At 38.2% G+C, this 24235-nt stretch overlaps 1 protein-coding gene across 10 annotated transcripts; it reads right to left on the reverse strand.

Annotated features, from left to right (window-relative positions):
- Nucleotides 1–4674: 4674 nt before the first annotated feature.
- On the reverse strand, nt 4675–14795 carry LOC147299961 (uncharacterized). Of its 10 annotated transcripts, XM_086285208.1 has the most exons (11): nt 14757–14781; nt 14471–14551; nt 13103–13263; nt 12279–12440; nt 11918–12026; nt 11693–11812; nt 11389–11550; nt 7401–7514; nt 6517–6674; nt 6032–6089; nt 4681–5078 (listed from the first exon to the last, which is right to left on the reverse strand). In XM_086285208.1, exons 2-4 carry the CDS (start codon nt 14522–14524, stop codon nt 12284–12286), a joined length of 372 nt encoding a protein of 123 aa, XP_086141334.1. In that variant the 5' UTR covers nt 14525–14551; nt 14757–14781; the 3' UTR covers nt 4681–5078; nt 6032–6089; nt 6517–6674; nt 7401–7514; nt 11389–11550; nt 11693–11812; nt 11918–12026; nt 12279–12283. The 10 variants fall into 10 exon arrangements, 8 of the variants coding, with proteins under 8 accessions (XP_086141341.1, XP_086141336.1, XP_086141340.1 ...); XM_086285215.1 differs by having other exon boundaries at nt 4675–5075; nt 6032–6086; nt 14471–14795; XM_086285210.1 differs by having other exon boundaries at nt 4676–5078; nt 7408–7514; nt 14471–14795.
- Between the last annotated feature and the right edge of the window lie 9440 nt (nt 14796–24235).

Here is a 24235-nt window from a genome sequence, read left to right on the forward strand (position 1 = left end):
CATAAACATGTTTGTCTGAGTCTTCTATCAAAAGTTACAGCGATTTATATGAAGTTGTTCAAAAACGTTTTATTTCGCCAAGACAATTCGTTTCTCACTGTTACATGCATTTGAATGGGAAACTCGCCTGAAACAAAGTATAGGTTTTCATTATGTGAATAATTTTAAAATCTTAGCTCAAACGGCTGCAAAACCTGTTTGCCCAGCACGGGGATATTGAGTTCTATAAGATAAAGCCATAAACATGTTTGTCTGAGTCTTCTATCAAAAGTTACAGCGATTTATATGAAGTTGTTCAAAAACGCTTTATTTCGCCAAGACAATGCGTTTCTCACTGTTACATGCATTTGAATGGGAAACTCGCCCGAAACAAAGTATAGGTTTTCATTATGTGAATAATTTTAAAATCTTAGCTCAAACGGCTGCAAAACCTGTTCTGTTTGCCCAGCACGGGGATATTGAGTTCTATAAGATAAAGCCATAAACATGTTTGTCTGAGTCTTCTATCAAAAGTTACAGCGATTTATATGAAGTTGTTCAAAAACGTTTTATTTCGCCAAGACAATTCGTTTCTCACTGTTACATGCATTTGAATGGGAAACTCGCCTGAAACAAAGTATAGGTTTTCATTATGTGAATAATTTTAAAATCTTAGCTCAAACGGCTGCAAAACCTGTTCTGTTTGCCCAGCACGGGGATATTGAGTTCTATAAGATAAAGCCATAAACATGTTTGTCTGAGTCTTCTATCAAAAGTTACAGCGATTTATATGAAGTTGTTCAAAAACGTTTTATTTCGCCAAGACAATTCGTTTCTCACTGTTACATGCATTTGAATGGGAAACTCGCCTGAAACAAAGTATAGGTTTTCATTATGTGAATAATTTTAAAATCTTAGCTCAAACGGCTGCAAAACCTGTTTGCCCAGCACGGGGATATTGAGTTCTATAAGATAAAGCCATAAACATGTTTGTCTGAGTCTTCTATCAAAAGTTACAGCGATTTATATGAAGTTGTTCAAAAACGCTTTATTTCGCCAAGACAATGCGTTTCTCACTGTTACATGCATTTGAATGGGAAACTCGCCCGAAACAAAGTATAGGTTTTCATTATGTGAATAATTTTAAAATCTTAGCTCAAACGGCTGCAAAACCTGTTCTGTTTGCCCAGCACGGGGATATTGAGTTCTATAAGATAAAGCCATAAACATGTTTGTCTGAGTCTTCTATCAAAAGTTACAGCGATTTATATGAAGTTGTTCAAAAACGCTTTATTTCGCCAAGACAATGCGTTTCTCACTGTTACATGCATTTGAATGGGAAACTCGCCTGAAACAAAGTATAGGTTTTCATTATGTGAATAATTTTAAAATCTTAGCTCAAACGGCTGCAAAACCTGTTCTGTTTGCCCAGCACGGGGATATTGAGTTCTATAAGATAAAGCCATAAACATGTTTGTCTGAGTCTTCTATCAAAAGTTACAGCGATTTATATGAAGTTGTTCAAAAACGCTTTATTTCGCCAAGACAATGCGTTTCTCACTGTTACATGCATTTGAATGGGAAACTCGCCTGAAACAAAGTATAGGTTTTCATTATGTGAATAATTTTAAAATCTTAGCTCAAACGGCTGCAAAACCTGTTTGCCCAGCACGGGGATATTGAGTTCTATAAGATAAAGCCATAAACATGTTTGTCTGAGTCTTCTATCAAAAGTTACAGCGATTTATATGAAGTTGTTCAAAAACGCTTTATTTCGCCAAGACAATGCGTTTCTCACTGTTACATGCATTTGAATGGGAAACTCGCCTGAAACAAAGTATAGGTTTTCATTATGTGAATAATTTTAAAATCTTAGCTCAAACGGCTGCAAAACCTGTTTGCCCAGCACGGGGATATTGAGTTCTATAAGATAAAGCCATAAACATGTTTGTCTGAGTCTTCTATCAAAAGTTACAGCGATTTATATGAAGTTGTTCAAAAACGCTTTATTTCGCCAAGACAATGCGTTTCTCACTGTTACATGCATTTGAATGGGAAACTCGCCTGAAACAAAGTATAGGTTTTCATTATGTGAATAATTTTAAAATCTTAGCTCAAACGGCTGCAAAACCTGTTCTGTTTGCCCAGCACGGGGATATTGAGTTCTATAAGATAAAGCCATAAACATGTTTGTCTGAGTCTTCTATCAAAAGTTACAGCGATTTATATGAAGTTGTTCAAAAACGCTTTATTTCGCCAAGACAATGCGTTTCTCACTGTTACATGCATTTGAATGGGAAACTCGCCTGAAACAAAGTATAGGTTTTCATTATGTGAATAATTTTAAAATCTTAGCTCAAACGGCTGCAAAACCTGTTTGCCCAGCACGGGGATATTGAGTTCTATAAGATAAAGCCATAAACATGTTTGTCTGAGTCTTCTATCAAAAGTTACAGCGATTTATATGAAGTTGTTCAAAAACGCTTTATTTCGCCAAGACAATGCGTTTCTCACTGTTACATGCATTTGAATGGGAAACTCGCCTGAGACAAAGTATAGGTTTTCATTATGTGAATAATTTTAAAATCTTAGCTCAAACGGCTGCAAAACCTGTTTGCCCAGCACGGGGATATTGAGTTCTATAAGATAAAGCCATAAACATGTTTGTCTGAGTCTTCTATCAAAAGTTACAGCGATTTATATGAAGTTGTTCAAAAACGCTTTATTTCGCCAAGACAATGCGTTTCTCACTGTTACATGCATTTGAATGGGAAACTCGCCTGAAACAAAGTATAGGTTTTCATTATGTGAATAATTTTAAAATCTTAGCTCAAACGGCTGCAAAACCTGTTTGCCCAGCACGGGGATATTGAGTTCTATAAGATAAAGCCATAAACATGTTTGTCTGAGTCTTCTATCAAAAGTTACAGCGATTTATATGAAGTTGTTCAAAAACGCTTTATTTCGCCAAGACAATGCGTTTCTCACTGTTACATGCATTTGAATGGGAAACTCGCCTGAAACAAAGTATAGGTTTTCATTATGTGAATAATTTTAAAATCTTAGCTCAAACGGCTGCAAAACCTGTTCTGTTTGCCCAGCACGGGGATATTGAGTTCTATAAGATAAAGCCATAAACATGTTTGTCTGAGTCTTCTATCAAAAGTTACAGCGATTTATATGAAGTTGTTCAAAAACGCTTTATTTCGCCAAGACAATGCGTTTCTCACTGTTACATGCATTTGAATGGGAAACTCGCCTGAGACAAAGTATAGGTTTTCATTATGTGAATAATTTTAAAATCTTAGCTCAAACGGCTGCAAAACCTGTTTGCCCAGCACGGGGATATTGAGTTCTATAAGATAAAGCCATAAACATGTTTGTCTGAGTCTTCTATCAAAAGTTACAGCGATTTATATGAAGTTGTTCAAAAACGCTTTATTTCGCCAAGACAATGCGTTTCTCACTGTTACATGCATTTGAATGGGAAACTCGCCTGAGACAAAGTATAGGTTTTCATTATGTGAATAATTTTAAAATCTTAGCTCAAACGGCTGCAAAACCTGTTCTGTTTGCCCAGCACGGGGATATTGAGTTCTATAAGATAAAGCCATAAACATGTTTGTCTGAGTCTTCTATCAAAAGTTACAGCGATTTATATGAAGTTGTTCAAAAACGTTTTATTTCGCCAAGACAATGCGTTTCTCACTGTTACATGCATTTGAATGGGAAACTCGCCTGAAACAAAGTATAGGTTTTCATTATGTGAATAATTTTAAAATCTTAGCTCAAACGGCTGCAAAACCTGTTTGCCCAGCACGGGGACATTGAGTTCTATAAGATAAAGTCATGAATACGTATATCTGAATCTTCTATCAAAAGTTACAGCTATTTATATGAAGTTGTACAAAAACGCTTTTCAAGACACTGGGTTTTAGAGTCTTCATCATTAAATCTCTGGTTGCTTCATTTTTTCTATCCTATATCAGATATTTTAAAGGTTAGCTTAGGTAAAGTTCCATTCTCATGGTGAGGCAAAGTGCTTTATGTGTGTGTGTGCGTGTCATGAACGGCTATAAAAGGCCTATAATTAAAGAACAAAGTGGGGTTTGAGTTCGAGTTGCGGCAGACTGTCACTACTTGTAAATGGAACGCAGCCTTCCTACTGCGGACAGCTAATAACAGGAATCGGACGCGGTCCAGCCAAGTCCACAGCAACCACCATAGCAACCGCCTAGCATGACCTTAAAAACATATTCTGTCTTCATAACTATCAAAATCGTGAAATGATTTGCAAAGTGTGAAAGTGTTACAGCTGCAGAGAGCTATGGCGGTATCTATGGAAGCTGTTTACATAGCTAATAATATACGATGTAACCATGGAGACAGTCAGTCACTTGAGCTAGCGGTGCATGTTTACTACAGTGAATAAGGTGATTGAGTGCACAGCGTCCACACTCTGCAGGGGGTAAAGACATTACTTCAATATTGTTTTATATTGATATATATTAGCCTTCTGTTGACCATCACCTCAGGTTCACCATTACAGTTTCAGATTACAGATGCACACTGTCTAAACACATTCAAAAACTCATGTCTCAGAAATAAGCACAGCTGTTCATGTTTGTCATTAGAGTTTTATTTGTAAGAAAATGATGAACTTCATATTGTGCATTAAATAAAAGAACATTTCACAACTCTGAGTCAACAGAAACAGGTAACAGAAATGTCTCTAATGTGTACAGTGTAGTGTAAGCATTAAAAGATCATAAAGGAAAAACTAACATTTATGTGAAACTAATTGTAATAAAAAATGAGCAGGTGCTTTATAGATTTAAAAGAAAGAATCTGAAAACAACACTTTTTTGGTCTAAGTGATCAAAGTAGAAAACAGAACTGATGTTCAAGAACAAACCGTAGCTGCACTAATATTACACATCTCAATCGTTGTACTGAACAGACATGTTGCTTTTAAAACCACATGCAGTGTGTGACCATGACTGTTCACTGAGACCATGAACGCCACTTCGCTGAAGCATTCTTCTTCTTCTTCTTGCCATTAAATTGGAAGCAGAAGCAGCACGAGCTGATTTGATCTACTGAAAGGAAAAAGCAGAACATCTGAGTTGAAACCAGTCAGCTGAAATCATTAAGACAGGAACAAATTCAATGCAGTGTCTCAAGTGGCTTAGCCTGTTACAACTGTTGATACAAGCTAAATACGGTTAACACACAGTGTCAGGGAGCTCCAGTGTGGGAACTAGTGGCTTTAGGTTTGTAGTCATTTAACTTTCATCCATTCATTCATTTAATTCAGGAGGAAGAAATGCCAGGTTGGTGCAGGCTGGTTACATGCATTTGGTCCCATGCTGTCTTTAATTAAATGACTTGGTTCATTTTATGGCTGGGCTGTATGTGGGGTTATATCATGTTATTTGGGCAGGAGTACCTGCCCCCTGTTAGACTTAGAAAGTTTCTCCATAAGTAGAGTTTCTAACTCTTCTAGCACATCTGTGGCTGACAGCTTTTTGGTGGCTCTTTTTACCCCACACTGGTTGTGAGTGTGTAAATAGCCCCACTAGTTATTTTGGGTTGCAGTTAACTAGGGAGGAAGGGGTGGGTATGCCATGATTAGGTGAATAACAATTATATGTGATACATAAATTTCACAATGCATGCATATATCTCTATCAATTAAACCTGGCCTGAGGGCTGCCATTTTTTACATTCAGTTATTTCTCTTAGAAATGTTGGAACTAAATAATGAATGTGTTACAGTTAAAGTGAAACACTGGTCAGTGTAAATGGCTCATTGGGACACAGAAACCTTTAAATTAAACCTGATATCTAGTGTCAAACAATATCAAAGCTGTAAAAGATGTTTACATTCAGAATTTATAAAACTATGATTGTAAATAAATTCAAACAAGTGAGCTTTTCTCTTTGTGCTGAATATCAACACTGTGGTTTCTTAGACTGTAAGCTTTACTTTAGTGCAACCAGTTGCAGAAGCTGCCACTCCAAATGTCTTTTGATAACAAGAAAAAAATACCTTTTCAGTACACGGCCTGAAGTTCTTCTCCGAAATCTTCTGCAATCGGCTTTGTCTGCTGGTTTGAAGACAATAAACCATAAAAAAGATGATTTAGTCACTTTGTCTGTGTCATGCAGCTCGAATGTGTCGTGTAACGATGTTGAATAGCCGTCGTTATCCCTCTGCTGCATCAGTAGGATTGTACTGTACAGCATCTCATTGATATGTGAGGAATGCTAATGTAACACGATAACAGACTTACATCATTAAAATATAAAGTGCAGGAGATATTTAGATATTTTTTATATTTATATTACATTTTATAGCTGACGGATTTTACTAAATAGATAGAATTTACTAAATAGCTGGATGAACATGAAAAATATGTTTATAATAACAAATGACCATGAGAGCCAGTAGAATTAATTCAGCTGGACACTCAAAAGACGTCCTTAAATGCTCTTTAAGTGGCAGAACAGATGAACAAACAGTTAATCGCTTACTTGAGATGAAATCTGCTCAGCTACTTTGAAAACAGCTTCTAACTGGTTCCTCCTTTAACAGGATGACTGCTCAGGGGTAAGGCCATCATGCAATCCAGCAACCTTTATGGTTCTGCTTTGATTCACCAGGAACTATTAGGGAAACCTTCCAGCGCCTCCTGTGAAAGACACAGGCATAAACACACAAACATTTATTAACATGTTCCACAGTGTTCCAGTTTGATTTTCTTATCCTGTGGACAACAACGTACATGGATGCAGGTTTATTGTTAACTTTTGTAAGGTTTATTTAATGAACATATCCAGCTGCAGCTCCACTGTGATCCTGAACTGGATAAGCACTTAAGAAAATGTGTCAATAAATGGACAAACATCAACTTACTATATTTATCCAAACAGACGGGACCAATAATGCTTCGCTGAGTTAGAGACTTTAACAGACTCTTCTATGTAAGAATGTCTCGTGCTGATATACCTGCAAACTTGACAACAAAGGTTTTTCAGACTACATGTAGCTGTCCTCTATGTCAGCTAACACATTTACATTTATGTCACACTTATTTCTGCTTTCCCATTTTATAATTATTACTTACATTTTGATTAGATACCTTGAGTTTGTAAATGATCAGATTACATAATTGGAATACAATGTATCCAATTCAGGGTTGCGGGAGGATGAAGCCTATCCCAGCTGATACAGGACAAAGACAGGCTGCCAGTTTATTGCAGGGCTAATACAATATGTGTAACAGAAAATCCACTTAAATGTTTGATATTTCTTATAATAATCATAATTATGACTATTATTTAAAGGTTTCTTCATAAATACATTTTGATTTTTTATAACCCCTAAAATATAAACCTGAGCTGTTTCAGATTCTGACCTCTGACCTCAGTGACCTGGCTGTGTCCTCACTGCAGCTCCCTCTTGGAAGTACGTCTGCTTCTTGTCTTCCCCCAGTGTTGACCGCCTGATATCAAGATATCACGTACTGTAACTGAGGAACAAAAAAGGACAAACACTTGCCTTCATTTAAAAGTACATTCATACAGAGATAATCTATGGAAACACACTAGTTCACAGTTTGGGAGGAACCAGTTCCTGTGAAACATTTCTGTATATGAACATCATGTGGAGAATGAATGAAATGAGTTCTTCAGGTGACTCAGCAGTCCCACACTGACAAATGAAATCTAGTTAAACTATTAAGCATATTTGCTCTTCTGAAATCTGTGTTAAACAACAACAAACATAAATTAGTAACAAAAACTACAGCTGAGTATAGGCTTTACAAACCACCAGCAGCCATAATGCTAAATTTTAATCTTCAAATGTTTCTGAGCTGTCTTCAACCTGCTTTTAGCACATTAAAGTCTCAATAAATAAAGTCAATGCAGACTCAATCCTAAATGTTCAGCACACAGAGACACAGAGGTACTGTTTAAAGTTTAGTGTTAACTTGAGTCACTGATCATTCACAGTATTACAGAGTCTGGCAGTCTTTGCATGATGTCCACGTCACTGTAAGTTTCTAGCTGACTCTCAGGTGTGCCAGCAGGAAAGAGTAATAATAACCTGCATCCTGAGGTTTGTCATGCAGGATTAAAGGAGCCAAGCTTTGTTCACACAGCTAGGATTGTATTTTACACTGACCGTGGGTCAGTATCAACTTCAAGAAGACAGCTGTAACTGTTGATAGAAGAATCACACACACATATTTATGGCTTTGCCTTATAGAATTCAGCATCTCAGTGCTCAGGAAATAGGTTTTGCAGCTGTTTGAGCTAAGATTTTCAAGTTATTCACAAATTAAAACCTATACTTTGTGTCGGGCAAGAACTAAATTCAAATGCATGTAACAGTGAGAAACGCACTGTCTTGGCGAAGTAAAGCGTTTCTCATCAACTTCATAGAGCTTGCTGTAACTTTTGATAGAAGACTCAGACAAACATATTCATGGCTTTATCTTATAGACTTCAATATCCCCCCAATGTGTGTGTGAGTCTTCTCTCAAAATTTACAGCTGTCTTTATGAAGTTTATGGAAAAACGCTTTATTTCACCACGTTAGTGCGTTTCTCGCTATTACATGCATTTGAATGGAGTTCTCGCCCGACACAAAGTATAGGTTTTCAATTTGTGAATAACTTGAAAATCTTAGCTCAAACAGCTGCAAAACCTATTTCCTCAGCACGGAGATGCTGAATTCTATAAGGCAAAGCCATAAATATGTGTGTGTGTGAGTCCTCTATCAAAAGTTACAGCTGTCTTCATGAAGTTGATACTGACCCAGGGTCAGTGTAAAATACAAGTTATTCACATAATGAAAACTTATACTTTGTTTCGTGCAAGAACTCCATTCAAATGCATGTAATAGTCAGAAACGCACTGTCTCGGCGAAATGAAGCCTTTTTGTACAACTTCATGAAGTTAGCTGTAACTTTTGATAAAAGGCTCAAAGCAGAGGGATAACGACGGCTATTCAACATCGTTACACGACACATTCGAGCTGCATGACGCAGACAAAGTGACTAAATCATCTTTTTTATGGTTTATTGTCTTCAAACCAGCAGACAAAGCCGATTGCAGAAGATGTCGGAGAAGAACTTCAGGCCGTGTACTGAAAAGGTATTTTTTTCTTGTTATCAAAAGACATTTGGAGTGGCAGCTTCTGCAACTGGTTGCACTAAAGTAAAGCTTACAGTCTAAGAAACCACAGTGTTGATATTCAGCACAAAGAGAAAAGCTCACTTGTTTGAATTTATTTACAATCATAGTTTTATAAATTCTGAATGTAAACATCTTTTACAGCTTTGATATTGTTTGACACTAGATATCAGGTTTAATTTAAAGGTTTCTGTGTCCCAATGAGCCATTTACACTGACCAGTGTTTCACTTTAGCTGTAACACATTCATTATTTAGTTCCAACATTTCTAAGAGAAATAACTGAATGTAAAAAATGGCAGCCCTCAGGCCAGGTTTAATTGATAGAGATATATGCATGCATTGTGAAATTTATGTATCACATATAATTGTTATTCACCTAATCATGGCATACCCACCCCTTCCTCCCTAGTTAACTGCAACCCAAAATAACTAGTGGGGCTATTTACACACTCACAACCAGTGTGGGGTAAAAAGAGCCACCAAAAAGCTGTCAGCCACAGATGTGCTAGAAGAGTTAGAAACTCTACTTATGGAGAAACTTTCTAAGTCTAACAGGGGACAGGTACTCCTGCCCAAATAACATGATATAACCCCACATACAGCCCAGCCATAAAATGAACCAAGTCATTTAATTAAAGACAGCATGGGACCAAATGCATGTAACCAGCCTGCACCAACCTGGCATTTCTTCCTCCTGAATTAAATGAATGAATGGATGAAAGTTAAATGACTACAAACCTAAAGCCACTAGTTCCCACACTGGAGCTCCCTGACACTGTGTGTTAACCGTATTTAGCTTGTATCAACAGTTGTAACAGGCTAAGCCACTTGAGACACTGCATTGAATTTGTTCCTGTCTTAATGATTTCAGCTGACTGGTTTCAACTCAGATGTTCTGCTTTTTCCTTTCAGTAGATCAAATCAGCTCGTGCTGCTTCTGCTTCCAATTTAATGGCAAGAAGAAGAAGAAGAATGCTTCAGCGAAGTGGCGTTCATGGTCTCAGTGAACAGTCATGGTCACACACTGCATGTGGTTTTAAAAGCAACATGTCTGTTCACCACAACAATGGAGATGTGTAATATTAGTGCAGCTACGGTTTGTTCTTGAACATCAGTTCTGTTTTCTACTTTGATCACTTAGACCAAAAAAGTGTTGTTTTCAGATTCTTTCTTTTAAATCTATAAAGCACCTGCTCATTTTTTATTACAATTAGTTTCACATAAATGTTAGTTTTTCCTTTATGATCTTTTAATGCTTACACTACACTGTACACATTAGAGACATTTCTGTTACCTGTTTCTGTTGACTCAGAGTTGTGAAATGTTCTTTTATTTAATGCACAATATGAAGTTCATAATTTTCTTACAAATAAAACTCTAATGACAAACATGAACAGCTGTGCTTATTTCTGAGACATGAGTTTTTGAATGTGTTTAGACAGTGTGCATCTGTAATCTGAAACTGTAATGGTGAACCTGAGGTGATGGTCAACAGAAGGCTAATATATATCAATATAAAACAATATTGAAGTAATGTCTTTACCCCCTGCAGAGTGTGGACGCTGTGCACTCAATCACCTTATTCACTGTAGTAAACATGCACCGCTAGCTCAAGTGACTGACTGTCTCCATGGTTACATCGTATATTATTAGCTATGTAAACAGCTTCCATAGATACCGCCATAGCTCTCTGCAGCTGTAACACTTTCACACTTTGCAAATCATTTCACGATTTTGATAGTTATGAAGACAGAATATGTTTTTAAGGTCATGCTAGGCGGTTGCTATGGTGGTTGCTGTGGACTTGGCTGGACCGCGTCCGATTCCTGTTATTAGCTGTCCGCCGTAGGAAGGCTGCGTTCCATTTACAAGTAGTGACAGTCTGCCGCAACTCGAACTCAAACCCCACTTTGTTCTTTAATTATAGGCCTTTTATAGCCGTTCATGACACGCACACACACACATAAAGCACTTTGCCTCACCATGAGAATGGAACTTTACCTAAGCTAACCTTTAAAATATCTGATATAGGATAGAAAAAATGAAGCAACCAGATGAAGATGAAGACTCTGGGTTCTGTAGTGACCTGAATGACTCTTTGCATACAATTTATTGAAGAGGACTTTAGAATGCACTTTACATTTAGACTGTTGCTGTTTAATTTTTTACATTGTTGCGGTGTTATGTCATGAATAAAGTTCACCTGCTGGGGGTTTGATGGATCAGATCATCATAATCAATGGGTCCTGAGGTGGGCGGGACTGCCTCTGGTGATGTCACCATGAAGGAACAGCATCTGGCACGTGTTGCTGAAACATCCCAGTACACTGGTGTAGTTTCCTCTCCAGCTGTTTGACATTTGACACTTCAACATTAAGGGGAAGAAGAAGAAACAGTGTTAGGTCAGGTGACCACATGGTTTCTAAAGTAACTGACAGGAAGTAACCAGGCCGTTAGAAATGGATGGCATGTGTTTAGAGTTACTGGAGTTGGGTAACTCTACTTACCAAAAGCAGAAGCACACAGATGAAGGATCAGATGCTGAATGTTGCAGGAACATGCTCGTGCGGTGGTCATTCAGTGCTGCTCCGGCAGGTTAGACAGTCCAAGACTGATATACTGCCCATCTGAGAGTTTGAAAACACACATGCAAAGATTTATTTTGTATTACAGTCAAAGTTGGATGTTCATTTTTGTCCTTTAAAAATGTTTGTGTATTTGAAAGCGCTAACATTTAAGGATGACTTGGATCGTCTCCTTTAAAGGGGAGACAAGTGTATCCACTGATCCACGTCACTTTACCTGGATGATGACTCCTCTCCCCCTCACTCAGAAACGCTCCTAATATAACCAAGCAAATAAATAATATTGAAGATTTACTTACATCATTACAAAAACAGGAAAAACATCTCCCTTTGATTCTATTTCTCCATTCCTGCTGAACATCAGGCAACAAATATCTCAATAAATCACAGTAAAATGTAAAGCACATGTTTTCTCTGCTTTGTCTAACCTCTGCAGAGCCTCTGTCAAGAAAAACATATCTGTAAGCATAAAACAAATATACATTTCATAACACGTCACTGGACAAACCTCGGTCAGTTGATTTCCTCTGTGCAGTGCAGACGAACATCAGTCAGCAAGTCAAGGTGGTGAGATGGACTGGTGTCCTTTGTGACTCTGCTGGTTCTTCTGAGGAAATACCACCGTCTCTCCACACCGTCACCATCTGTGAGCACAAACTGCTGCTCTGCCCTGCCAGCATGTAGGAAATCACATATCACACACACAGGGGTGAAGAAACATTAGAACTCAACTTTGGATACTTTAGATCTAAACAGATCAAAGTAGCTCTTAGCTTCAACAATCAGTGAACAGACAAACAATGATACCATACTGATTCTGTATGAATACAATATGGTATTTTCAATACAGGTGTCAAATTAATTTACTAAAACTAATACAGATATATGTGTTTTTTTTTTTGATAAATTCGTTTGCTAAATTTAAATGTTGTATACCTATGTGGTGTGTGACTTTTGTTGCTATGATGCCAGGTCTCTCTTGGAAATGAGATTTTTAATCTCAATGAGATTTTTTACCTGGATAAATAAAGGATTAATAAAAAATTATAAGAATATATATTTTTTCATTTAACAATTGCAACTGAAAGAAATTAAATATTGAACAAAAATATATTGTCACATTTTGAGCATGCTCAGCATGCTGACAGACTTGAAGTTGCTACAGATTTTAAGAAGTGATAATTATAGGGAAAAAACTTCTCTTTTTCATCCGTTTAATCAAACATTTGATGCCTTAGATGTCTCAGTCCTATAGCATTCTGCAACTACAACTAAGCTGAAGCTTGGATTTGGCTGCAGGTGCCCTGTACATCCTTCTCAACATGTGGGTACCATTTAATCACACTTCTTCCTGAGCTTTGCTTCGTCACAAGACCAAAGGTGGCATCCCGTGTCACGGTCATATCATCATCCAGAAGAAACATTTGAAGAAACATCATGGAGAAGAAACATTTACGCGCCTCCCGGTTTTGTTTTCTGATCCTGCAAAAAGACTGAGGACAACAAAGCCCAGAGAACACGAGATACACAACATCCAACATTCAGACTCAACAGCCTCCATAAATGAAGAGCACCAGGTTGGTTCAGTTATAGTAGATGTCATGGAATTTTTTTAATAAAGTCTGCAACACAGAAAGAGCTGTGATCATGCTATTTATTACTGTGCACAGGAGAGCAAACACACATCAAACATCACAGTTCAGTCATGTCAGCTCTGCCACTTCACGTGTCTCGCTATGAAACCTAACGGATCAATGGTTATGCTGTTTTGTGCCCTTGACGTTATCAGCACCTGTAAAGGGAGTTGTTTTCTCAAACTGCTGAAGTAAGTTCATCTAGTTTTAGAAACTTTCATTGAACAGTCTATAACAGTGTCACAACTAAGCATATGCATAAGCACTTAAATGCTTTAAATGAGAATAACATAAAATTTCTATTACAGGAGCTAGAGCCTGTCCCAGTAGTCATAGGTAGAGCACACCTGGACAGGTCACCAGTCTGTCAGAGGACTAACACAGATGCAGCCTGACTCAATCCTAAATGTTCAGCACACAGAGACACAGAGGTACCGTTTAAAGTTTAGTGTTAACTTGAGTCACTGATCATTTGCAGTATTACAGAGTCTGGCAGTCTTTGCATGATGTCCACGTCACTGTAAGTTTCTAGCTGACTCTCAGGTGTGACAGGTGTGCCAGCAGGAAAGAGTAATAATAGCCTGCATCCTGAGGTTTTTCATGCAGGATTAAAGGAGCCAGGCTTTGTTCACACAGCTAGGATTGTATTTTACACTGACCCTGGGTCAGTATAAGTTTAAACGAAGCACTGAAACTTGCACATATTTATTACAGATGCACTGAAGCTAATCGAGATATTTGCTGTCAGTCTGTGGCTGCGATTAAACACTTTACTGGAAACTTTATTAACTAGTAACTTCGTCAGTCATGACAGAAGCTAATATTTCTGTGCTAACATCGTTTAAACAGCAACAGCTTTACTCCAATATAAGCTAACGTTTACACCGTAACTTTAAGCTAGCACCATAAAGACGGTAAAACACGTAATAACATCTACAAATGCATCTTAAAGCTGTTATATTAGCACTCGGTGTATTACTAACATAACCACATTAACATTATTGACACTCGCTGGTCTGACTTTTAATAGTCATTCTATAAATGCTGTCCGTTTAAACGGTCTTACCTGTACACACTGCTGTATCCACCGGATTGCAGCCAGAGTGGATTCTGGAGTCATCCCACGCTCCTGTTAGTGATCCTCCATCTGGATGGATGATAACAACCTTCTGAACAATCTAGCAGGAGATGGTCCATATCTAGGGGATATGGACTGATAACAGCCGAAGCGGGTGAATAAAGTCACCCAGTCGCTAGCTGTGCGATTACCCAGCATACACCAGCACAATATTAGGCACAGCACCACCATAGACATTTTCAGTGGTTTTGAATGCAGGACATGGTTATCTTACCTTGTAAAATGCATGACAATAAAACAGCTAACCACCATAAAATGGTATTATGTGTGTGTGTGTGTGTGTGTGTGTGTGTGTGTGTGTGAGAGAGAGAGAGAGAGAGAGAGAGAGAGAGAGAGAGAGAAAGAGAGAGAGATCAAAGGCGTGCGCTTATGTTTTTTCTTGATCAAAAGTGTGCCTCCTCTCTCTTATTGGATGTATGGTATAGCATGTTTATTCAGGTGCACCTTTGAAGTCTATGAGAATACTTTGCAGCCTGGTCTGAGTGGTCATTTCTGCACAGACACAATGAAGCGTGCACTCAGTTTAGAGGAGGCTGTTGCTGCAGTTTTGCACTCTCCACAAGCAGTGGAGATACTTCTGACAGCGAAGAAGAATTTTTGCCAGGCACCGAGGAGCTTTGCAGCTCATGTGCGGAGGAGGAGAAGGAGAAGGAGGAAGAAGAGCAGGAGGAAGAGACAAGACTGGAGGATGGCCAGTAGAGATCTAAAAATGGAGAAATCATGTGGCAACCCACACACGAAGAGGTCCTGCCATTTTTTCCTCCCCCCATTTTAACCCCAGGACCAACCCATTATGCAATTCGTATAGGATCAGCAGCCCTGTGAGCACTTTCCATCTTTTTTTTGCAGAGGACATTATGCAGTTAATCCTGCATTTCACCAACCTGCAGGGGCAACAGGTCAGTAAAAGACTGGAAGGACATAGATGAGGAGTTGCAGGCTTACATGGGGCTTGTGATGCTGGCTGGCCTGTACAGGTCTCAACATGAAACGACAACAAGCCTGTGAAATGGGGAGACAGGGCTCTTCTGTTTCATGCTACCATGTCAAAAAAAAAAAAAAGATTTGAGCAAAGAAAAAAGGTTGTCTTATTGAGCACCAGGCACCGTGAGCTACAAGTCCAGGACTCTGGGAAGAGAAAGCCCCACATCATCCTGGATTATAACAAATGCAAAGGGACTGTGGATCATTTGGACCAGGTAAGCACAATTATAAGTAATTTATTTGCCAAATTGTTTACCGTTTCTCATTGTTATAACTGATAAAGTCAGATAATGTGATTATAATAGTTTTGATATGAGATGATAGTTTTAGACTATGATAGTTTTGATAGTTACAGTAAGGAGGGGGGGGGGGGGGGGTCCAGTTTGACGCCCACAGGCAGGAAGAATCTCTTGCTTATGGCTGTATAAATCTGTTCATGTCACCTGATCATTTCTTTTTGTTTTGCAGGTTTGTGGCAACTACTCCTGCCGTAGAAGGACACGTAGGTGGCCTATGTGTCTGTTCTACCACATGATCGAGGTAAGCTGCTATAATGCTTTCATTCAAGACAGCTGTAACTTTTGTGTTTTTGTGTTTTTGTACAGCTTGAAGTTACCTGTAACTTTTGATAGAAGGCTCAGACACACATCAATATGGCTTTGCCTTATACAATTCAGCATCTCCGTGCTGGGGAAACAGGTTTTGCAGCTGTTTGAGCCAAGAGCTTCCAGTTATTGAAAAAATGAAAGCCTATACTTTGTTTCGTGCGAGAACTCCATTCAAATGCATGTAAAAGTCAGAAACGCACTGTCTCGGCGAAATAAAGGGTTTACAACTTCATGAAGACAGCTGTAACTTTTGATAGGAAACTCAGATATACGTATTTATGGCTTTATCTTATAGAATTCAATATCCCCATTGAGCAAACAGTTTTAAAGCTATGTGAGCTAAGATTTTTAAGTTATTCACAAAATAAAAAGCTATACTTTGTTTCGTGTGAGAACTCCATTTATGTTACGCCCCTAATCTAGGCGTGTAGGGACGCACATAAGGTTGGAGGAGAGAGATACAAATCCCCGCCCTGGTTCCCAAGCCAAACATCCAAACCAGTTGTGAGTAAAAAAAGGTGATTTTATTTAAGGACAAGAAGCATAGCTCCAGGGTGAGCCCAGGCCAAAATAATAAACAAAACCAACTAAGACCAACCAGAAAAGACTAACTAAACCCTAGGAAAGAAAAAGAACAAACAAATGACAGAGCTATCCCTCGCTCCCTGACCAAGAAAACAGGAGAAAACGATTCCAAAAGAAAAGGCAGCTCACCCCTTCCGCTTCAGCCCACGAGTGCCTAAGCTCTCAGCTAATGCACTAGGAGCGGCTTTTACAATTCACCCTCACACAAATACACAAGATAAGCACAGGCTGGGAAAACCATGGTCAGGACCGCGACGGCTGTCAGGCTACTCGCTCGTTGCACACACTCTCTCCCTCTCTCCCCTCTGGAGCTGTCAGAGCGGCTTTTTGAACGTGGTCACCTGTTCCATGGTCCAATCAGCTGCTCACTACTCTTCATTAGGGGAGGGACCTGTAAAGTGTCTTAAACACAGTAAAGAGACACATGTCTCGCATGTAATAGTCAGAAACGCACTATCTTTGTAAAATAAAGCCTTTTTGTACAACTTCATGAAGTTAGCTGTAACTTTTGATAGAAGTTTCAGATTTACGTAGTTATGGCTTTATCTTATAATATTCAGTATCCCCGTGTTGAGCAAACAGGTTTGAGCTAAGATTTTCGAGTTATTCACATAATGAAAACCTATACTTTGTTTCGTGCGAGAACTGCATTCAAATGCATGTAATAGTCAGAAACGCACTGTCTCGGCGAAATAAAGTGTTTTTGTACAGCTTCACGAAGACAGCTGTAACTTTTGATAGAAGGCTCAGATTTATGTATTTATGGTTTTATCTTATAGAATTCAATATCCCCGTGCTGGGCAAACAGGTTTTGCAGCTGTGTGAGCTAAGATTTCCAAGTTATACACATAAAGAAAACCTATACTTTGTTTCGGTCGAGTTCCCCATTCAAATGCATGTAACAGTGAGAAACGCACTGTCTTGGCGAAAGAAAGCGTTTTTGTACAACTTCATATAAATAGCTGTAACTTTTGATAGAAGACTCGGATACACATGTTTATGGCTTTATCTTATAGAACTCAAGGTCCCCGTGCTGGGCAAACAGGTTTTGCAGCCGTTTGAGCTAAGATTTTCAAGTTATTCACATAATAAAAACCTATACTTTGTTTCGGTCGAGTTCCCCATTCAAATGCATGTAACAGTGAGAAACGCACTGTCTTGGCGAAATAAAGCGTTTTTGTACAACTTCATATAAATAGCTGTAACTTTTGATAGAAGACTCAGACAAACATTTATCTTATAGAACTCAAGGTCCCCGTGGTGGGAAAACAGAACAGGTTTTGCAGCTGTTTGAGCTAAGATTTTCAAGTTATACACATAATGAAAACCTATACTTTGTTTCGGTCGAGTTCCCCATTCAAATGCATGTAACAGTGAGAAACGCATTGTCTTGGCGAAATAAAGCGTTTTTGTACAACTTCATATAAATAGCTGTAACTTTTGATAGAAGACTCAGACAAACATTTATCTTATAGAACTCAAGGTCCCCGTGCTGGGAAAACAGGTTTTGCAGCTGTTTGAGCTAAGATTTCCAAGTTATACACATAATGAAAACCTATACTTTGTTTCGGTCGAGTTCCCCATTCAAATGCATGTAACAGTGAGAAACGCACTGTCTTGGCGAAAGAAAGCGTTTTTGTACAACTTCATATAAATAGCTGTAACTTTTGATAGAAGACTCGGATACACATGTTTATGGCTTTATCTTATAGAACTCAAGGTCCCCGTGCTGGGCAAACAGGTTTTGCAGCCGTTTGAGCTAAGATTTTAAAATTATTCACATAATGAAAACCTATACTTTGTTTCGGGCGAGTTCCCCATTCAAATGCATGTAACAGTGAGAAACGCATTGTCTTGGCGAAATAAAACGTTCTTGAACAACTTCATATAAATCGCTGTAACTTTTCATAGAAGACTCAGACAAACATGTTTATGGCTTTATCTTATAGAACTCAATATCCCCGTGCTGGGCAAACAGGTTTTGCAGCTGTTTGAGCTAAGATTTCCAAGTTATACACATAATGAAAACCTATACTTTGTTTCGGTCGAGTTCCCCATTCAAATGCATGTAACAGTGAGAAACGCACTGTCTTGGCGAAATAAAGCGTTTTTGTACAACTTCATATAAATAGCTGTAACTTTTGATAGAAGACTCAGACAAACATTTATCTTATAGAACTCAAGGTCCCTGTGCTGGGAAAACAGAACAGGTTTTGCAGCTGTTTGAGCTAAGATTTTCAAGTTATACACATAATGAAAACCTATATTTTGTTTCGGTCGAGTTCCCCATTCAAATGCATGTAACAGTGAGAAACGCATTGTCTTGGCGAAATAAAGCGTTTTTGTACAACTTCATATAAATAGCTGTAACTTTTGATAGAAGACTCAGACAAACATTTATCTTATAGAACTCAAGGTCCCCGTGCTGGGAAAACAGGTTTTGCAGCTGTTTGAGCTAAGATTTCCAAGTTATACACATAATGAAAACATATACTTTGTTTCGGTCGAGTTCCCCATTCAAATGCATGTAACAGTGAGAAACGCACTGTCTTGGCGAAAGAAAGCGTTTTTGTACAACTTCATATAAATAGCTGTAACTTTTGATAGAAGACTCGGATACACATGTTTATGGCTTTATCTTATAGAACTCAAGGTCCCCGTGCTGGGCAAACAGGATTTGCAGCTGTTTGAGCTAAGATTTTCAAGTTATACACATAATGAAAACCTATACTTTGTTTCGGTCGACTTCCCCATTCAAATGCATGTAACAGTGAGAAACGCACTGTCTTGGCGAAAGAAAGCGTTTTTGTACAACTTCATATAAATAGCTGTAACTTTTGATAGAAGACTCAGACAAACATGTTTAGTGCTTTATCTTATAGAACTCAAGGTCCCCGTGCTGGGAAAACATGTTTTGCAGCTGTTTGAGCTAAGATTTCCAAGTTATACACATAATGAAAACCTATACTTTGTTTCGGTCGAGTTCCCCATTCAAATGCATGTAACAGTGAGAAACGCACTGTCTTGGCGAAAGAAAGCGTTTTTGAACAACTTCATATAAATCGCTGTAACTTTTGATAGAAGATTCAGATATACTATTCATGACTTTATCTTATAGAACTCAAGGTCCCCGTGCTGGGAAAACAGAACAGGTTTTGCAGCCGTTTGAGCTAAGATTTTAAAATTATTCACATAATGAAAACCTATACTTTGTTTCGGTCGAGTTCCCCATTCAAATGCATGTAACAGTGAGAAACGCATTGTCTTGGCGAAATAAAGCGTTTTTGTACAACTTCATATAAATAGCTGTAACTTTTGATAGAAGACTCAGACAAACATTTATCTTATAGAACTCAAGGTCCCCGTGCTGGGAAAACAGGTTTTGCAGCTGTTTGAGCTAAGATTTCCAAGTTATACACATAATGAAAACCTATACTTTGTTTCGGTCGAGTTCCCCATTCAAATGCATGTAACAGTGAGAAACGCACTGTCTTGGCGAAAGAAAGCGTTTTTGTACAACTTCATATAAATCGCTGTAACTTTTGATAGAAGACTCGGATACACATGTTTATGGCTTTATCTTATAGAACTCAAGGTCCCCGTGCTGGGCAAACAGGATTTGCAGCCGTTTGAGCTAAGATTTTCAAGTTATTCACATAATAAAAACCTATACTTTGTTTCGGTCGAGTTCCCCATTCAAATGCATGTAACAGTGAGAAACGCACTGTCTTGGCGAAATAAAGCGTTTTTGTACAACTTCATATAAATAGCTGTAACTTTTGATAGAAGACTCAGACAAACATTTATCTTATAGAACTCAAGGTCCCCGTGCTGGGAAAACAGGATTTGCAGCTGTTTGAGCTAAGATTTTCAAGTTATACACATAATGAAAACCTATACTTTGTTTCGGTCGACTTCCCCATTCAAATGCATGTAACAGTGAGAAACGCACTGTCTTGGCGAAAGAAAGCGTTTTTGTACAACTTCATATAAATAGCTGTAACTTTTGATAGAAGACTCAGACAAACATGTTTAGTGCTTTATCTTATAGAACTCAAGGTCCCCGTGCTGGGAAAACAGGTTTTGCAGCTGTTTGAGCTAAGATTTCCAAGTTATACACATAATGAAAACCTATACTTTGTTTCGGTCGAGTTCCCCATTCAAATGCATGTAACAGTGAGAAACGCACTGTCTTGGCGAAAGAAAGCGTTTTTGTACAACTTCATATAAATAGCTGTAACTTTTGATAGAAGACTCAGACAAACATTTATCTTATAGAACTCAAGGTCCCCGTGCTGGGAAAACAGGATTTGCAGCTGTTTGAGCTAAGATTTTCAAGTTATACACATAATGAAAACCTATACTTTGTTTCGGTCGACTTCCCCATTCAAATGCATGTAACAGTGAGAAACGCACTGTCTTGGCGAAAGAAAGCGTTTTTGTACAACTTCATATAAATAGCTGTAACTTTTGATAGAAGACTCAGACAAACATGTTTAGTGCTTTATCTTATAGAACTCAAGGTCCCCGTGCTGGGAAAACAGGTTTTGCAGCCGTTTGAGCTAAGATTTTAAAATTATTCACATAATGAAAACCTATACTTTGTTTCCGTCGAGTTCCCCATTCAAATGCATGTAACAGTGAGAAACGCACTGTCTTGGCGAAAGAAAGCGTTTTTGTACAACTTCATATAAATAGCTGTAACTTTTGATGGAAGACTCAGAAACACATGTTCATGGCTTTATCTTATAGAACTCAGGGTCCCTGTGCTGGGAAAACAGTATTTTCAGCTGTTTGAGCTAAGATTTTCAAGTTATACACATAATGAAAACCTATACTTTGTTTCGGTCGAGTTCCCCATTCAAATGCATGTAACAGTGAGAAACGCACTGTCTTGGCGAAAGAAAGCGTTTTTGTACAACTTCATATAAATAGCTGTAACTTTTGATGGAAGACTCAGAAACACATGTTCATGGCTTTATCTTATAGAACTCAGGGTCCCTGTGCTGGGAAAACAGGATTTGCAGCTGTTTGAGCTAAGATTTCCAAGTTATACACATAATGAAAACCTATACTTTGTTTCGGTCGAGTTCCACATTCAAATGCATATAACAGTGAGAAACGCACTGTCTTGGCGAAAGAAAGCGTTTTTGTACAACTTCATATAAATAGCTGTAACTTTTGATGGAAGACTCAGACAAACATGTTTATTGCTTTATCTTATAGAACTCAAGGTCCCCGTGCTGGGAAAACAGGATTTGCAGCTGTTTGAGCTAAGATTTTCAAGTTATACACATAATGAAAACCTATACTTTGTTTCGGGCGAGTTCCCCATTCAAATGTTTGCAACAGTGAGAAACACACTGTCTTGGCGAAAGAAAGGGTTTTTGTACAACTTCATATAAATAGCTGTAACTTTTGATAGAAGACTCGGATACACATGTTTATGGCTTTATCTTATAGAACTCAAGGTCCCCGTGCTGGGAAAACAGGATGTGCAGCTGTTTGAGCTAAGATTTTCAAGTTATACACATAATGAAAACCTATACTTTGTTTCGGTCGACTTCCCCATTCAAATGCATGTAACAGTGAGAAACGCACTGTCTTGGCGAAAGAAAGCGTTTTTGTACAACTTCATATAAATAGCTGTAACTTTTGATAGAAGACTCAGACAAACATGTTTAGTGCTTTATCTTATAGAACTCAAGGTCCCCGTGCTGGGAAAACAGGTTTTGCAGCTGTTTGAGCTAAGATTTCCAAGTTATACACATAATGAAAACCTATACTTTGTTTCGGTCGAGTTCCCCATTCAAATGCATGTAACAGTGAGAAACGCACTGTCTTGGCGAAAGAAAGCTTTTTTGTACAACTTCATATAAATAGCTGTAACTTTTGATAGAAGACTCAGACAAACATGTTTATGGCTTTATCTTATAGAACTCAAGGTCCCCTTGCTGGGAAAACAGGATTTGCAGCTGTTTGAGCTAAGATTTTCAAGTTATACACATAATGAAAACCTATACTTTGTTTCGGTCGAGTTCCCCATTCAAATGCATGTAACAGTGAGAAACGCATTGTCTTGGCGAAATAAAGCGTTTTTGTACAACTTCATATAAATAGCTGTAACTTTTGATAGAAGACTCGGATATACATGTTTATGGCTTTATCTTATAGAACTCAAGGTCCCCGTGCTGGGAAAACAGGTTTTGCAGCTGTTTGAGCTAGGATTTTCAAGTTATACACATAATGAAAACCTATACTTTGTGTTGGTCGAGTTCCCCATTCAAATGCATATAACAGTGAGAAACGCACTGTCTTGGCGAAATAAAGCGTTTTTGAACAACTTCATATAAATAGCTGTAACTTTTGGTAGAAGACTCAGACAAACATGTTTATGGCTTTATCTTATAGAACTCAAGGTTCCCGTGCTGGGAAAACAGGTTTTGCAGCTGTTTGAGCTAAGATTTTAAAGTTATACACATAATGAAAACCTATACTTTGTTTCGGTCGAGTTCCCCATTCAAATGCATATAACAGTGAGAAACGCACTGTCTTGGCGAAAGAAAGCGTTTTTGTACAACTTCATATAAATAGCTGTAACTTTTGATGGAAGACTCAGACAAACATGTTTATGGCTTTATCTTATAGAACTCAAGGTCCCCGTGCTGGGAAAACATGATTTGCAGCTGTTTGAGCTAAGATTTCCAAGTTATACACATAATGAAAACCTATACTTTGTTTCGGTCGAGTTCCCCATTCAAATGCATGTAACAGTGAGAAACGCACTGTCTTGGCGAAAGAAAGCGTTTTTGTACAACTTCATATAAATAGCTGTAACTTTTGATAGAAGACTCGGATACACATGTTTATGGCTTTATCTTATAGAACTCAAGGTCCCCGTGCTGGGAAAACAGGATTTGCAGCTGTTTGAGCTAAGATTTTCAATTTATACACATAATGAAAACCTATACTTTGTTTCGGTCAAGTTCCCCATTCAAATGCATGTAACAGTGAGAAACGCACTGTCTTGGCGAAAGAAAGCGTTTTTGTACAACTTCATATAAATAGCTGTAACTTTTGATGAAAGACTCAGACAAACATGTTTATGGCTTTATCTTATAGAACTCAAGGTCCCCGTGCTGGGAAAACAGGTTTTGCAGCTGTTTGAGCTAAGATTTCCAAGTTATACACATAATGAAAACCTATACTTTGTTTCGGTCGAGTTCCCCATTCAAATGCATGTAACAGTGAGAAACGCACTGTCTTGGCGAAAGAAAGCGTTTTTGTACAACTTCATATAAATAGCTGTAACTTTTGATGAAAGACTCAGACAAACATGTTTATGGCTTTATCTTATAGAACTCAAGGTCCCCGTGCTGGGAAAACAGGTTTTGCAGCTGTTTGAGCTAAGATTTCCAAGTTATACACATAATGAAAACCTATACTTTGTTTCGGTCGAGTTCCCCATTCAAATGCATGTAACAGTGAGAAACGCACTGTCTTGGCGAAATAAAGC

The sequence above is a fragment of the Aulonocara sp. 'chitande type north' Nkhata Bay genome, unplaced genomic scaffold (assembly GCF_057382095.1).
Source record: "Aulonocara sp. 'chitande type north' Nkhata Bay isolate Kocher_YH1m ecotype deep benthic unplaced genomic scaffold, A_spYH_male_GT1.1 unmapped_scaffold_40, whole genome shotgun sequence".
In the NCBI taxonomy this organism is placed as follows: Eukaryota; Metazoa; Chordata; class Actinopteri; order Cichliformes; family Cichlidae; genus Aulonocara; species Aulonocara sp. 'chitande type north' Nkhata Bay.

Coding starts and splice junctions, on each gene's coding strand:
- LOC147299961 (XM_086285215.1), bottom strand. CDS start 14,524: ATGACTCCAGAATCCACTCTGGCTGCAATCCGGTGGATACAGCAGTGT. Junction 13,264..14,470: donor GGATACAGCAGTGTGTACAG/GTAAGACCGTTT, acceptor TGTTGTCCTCAG/TCTTTTTGCAGGATCAGAAA. Junction 12,441..13,102: donor GGAAGAAGTGTGATTAAATG/GTACCCACATGT, acceptor ACATGCTGGCAG/GGCAGAGCAGCAGTTTGTGC.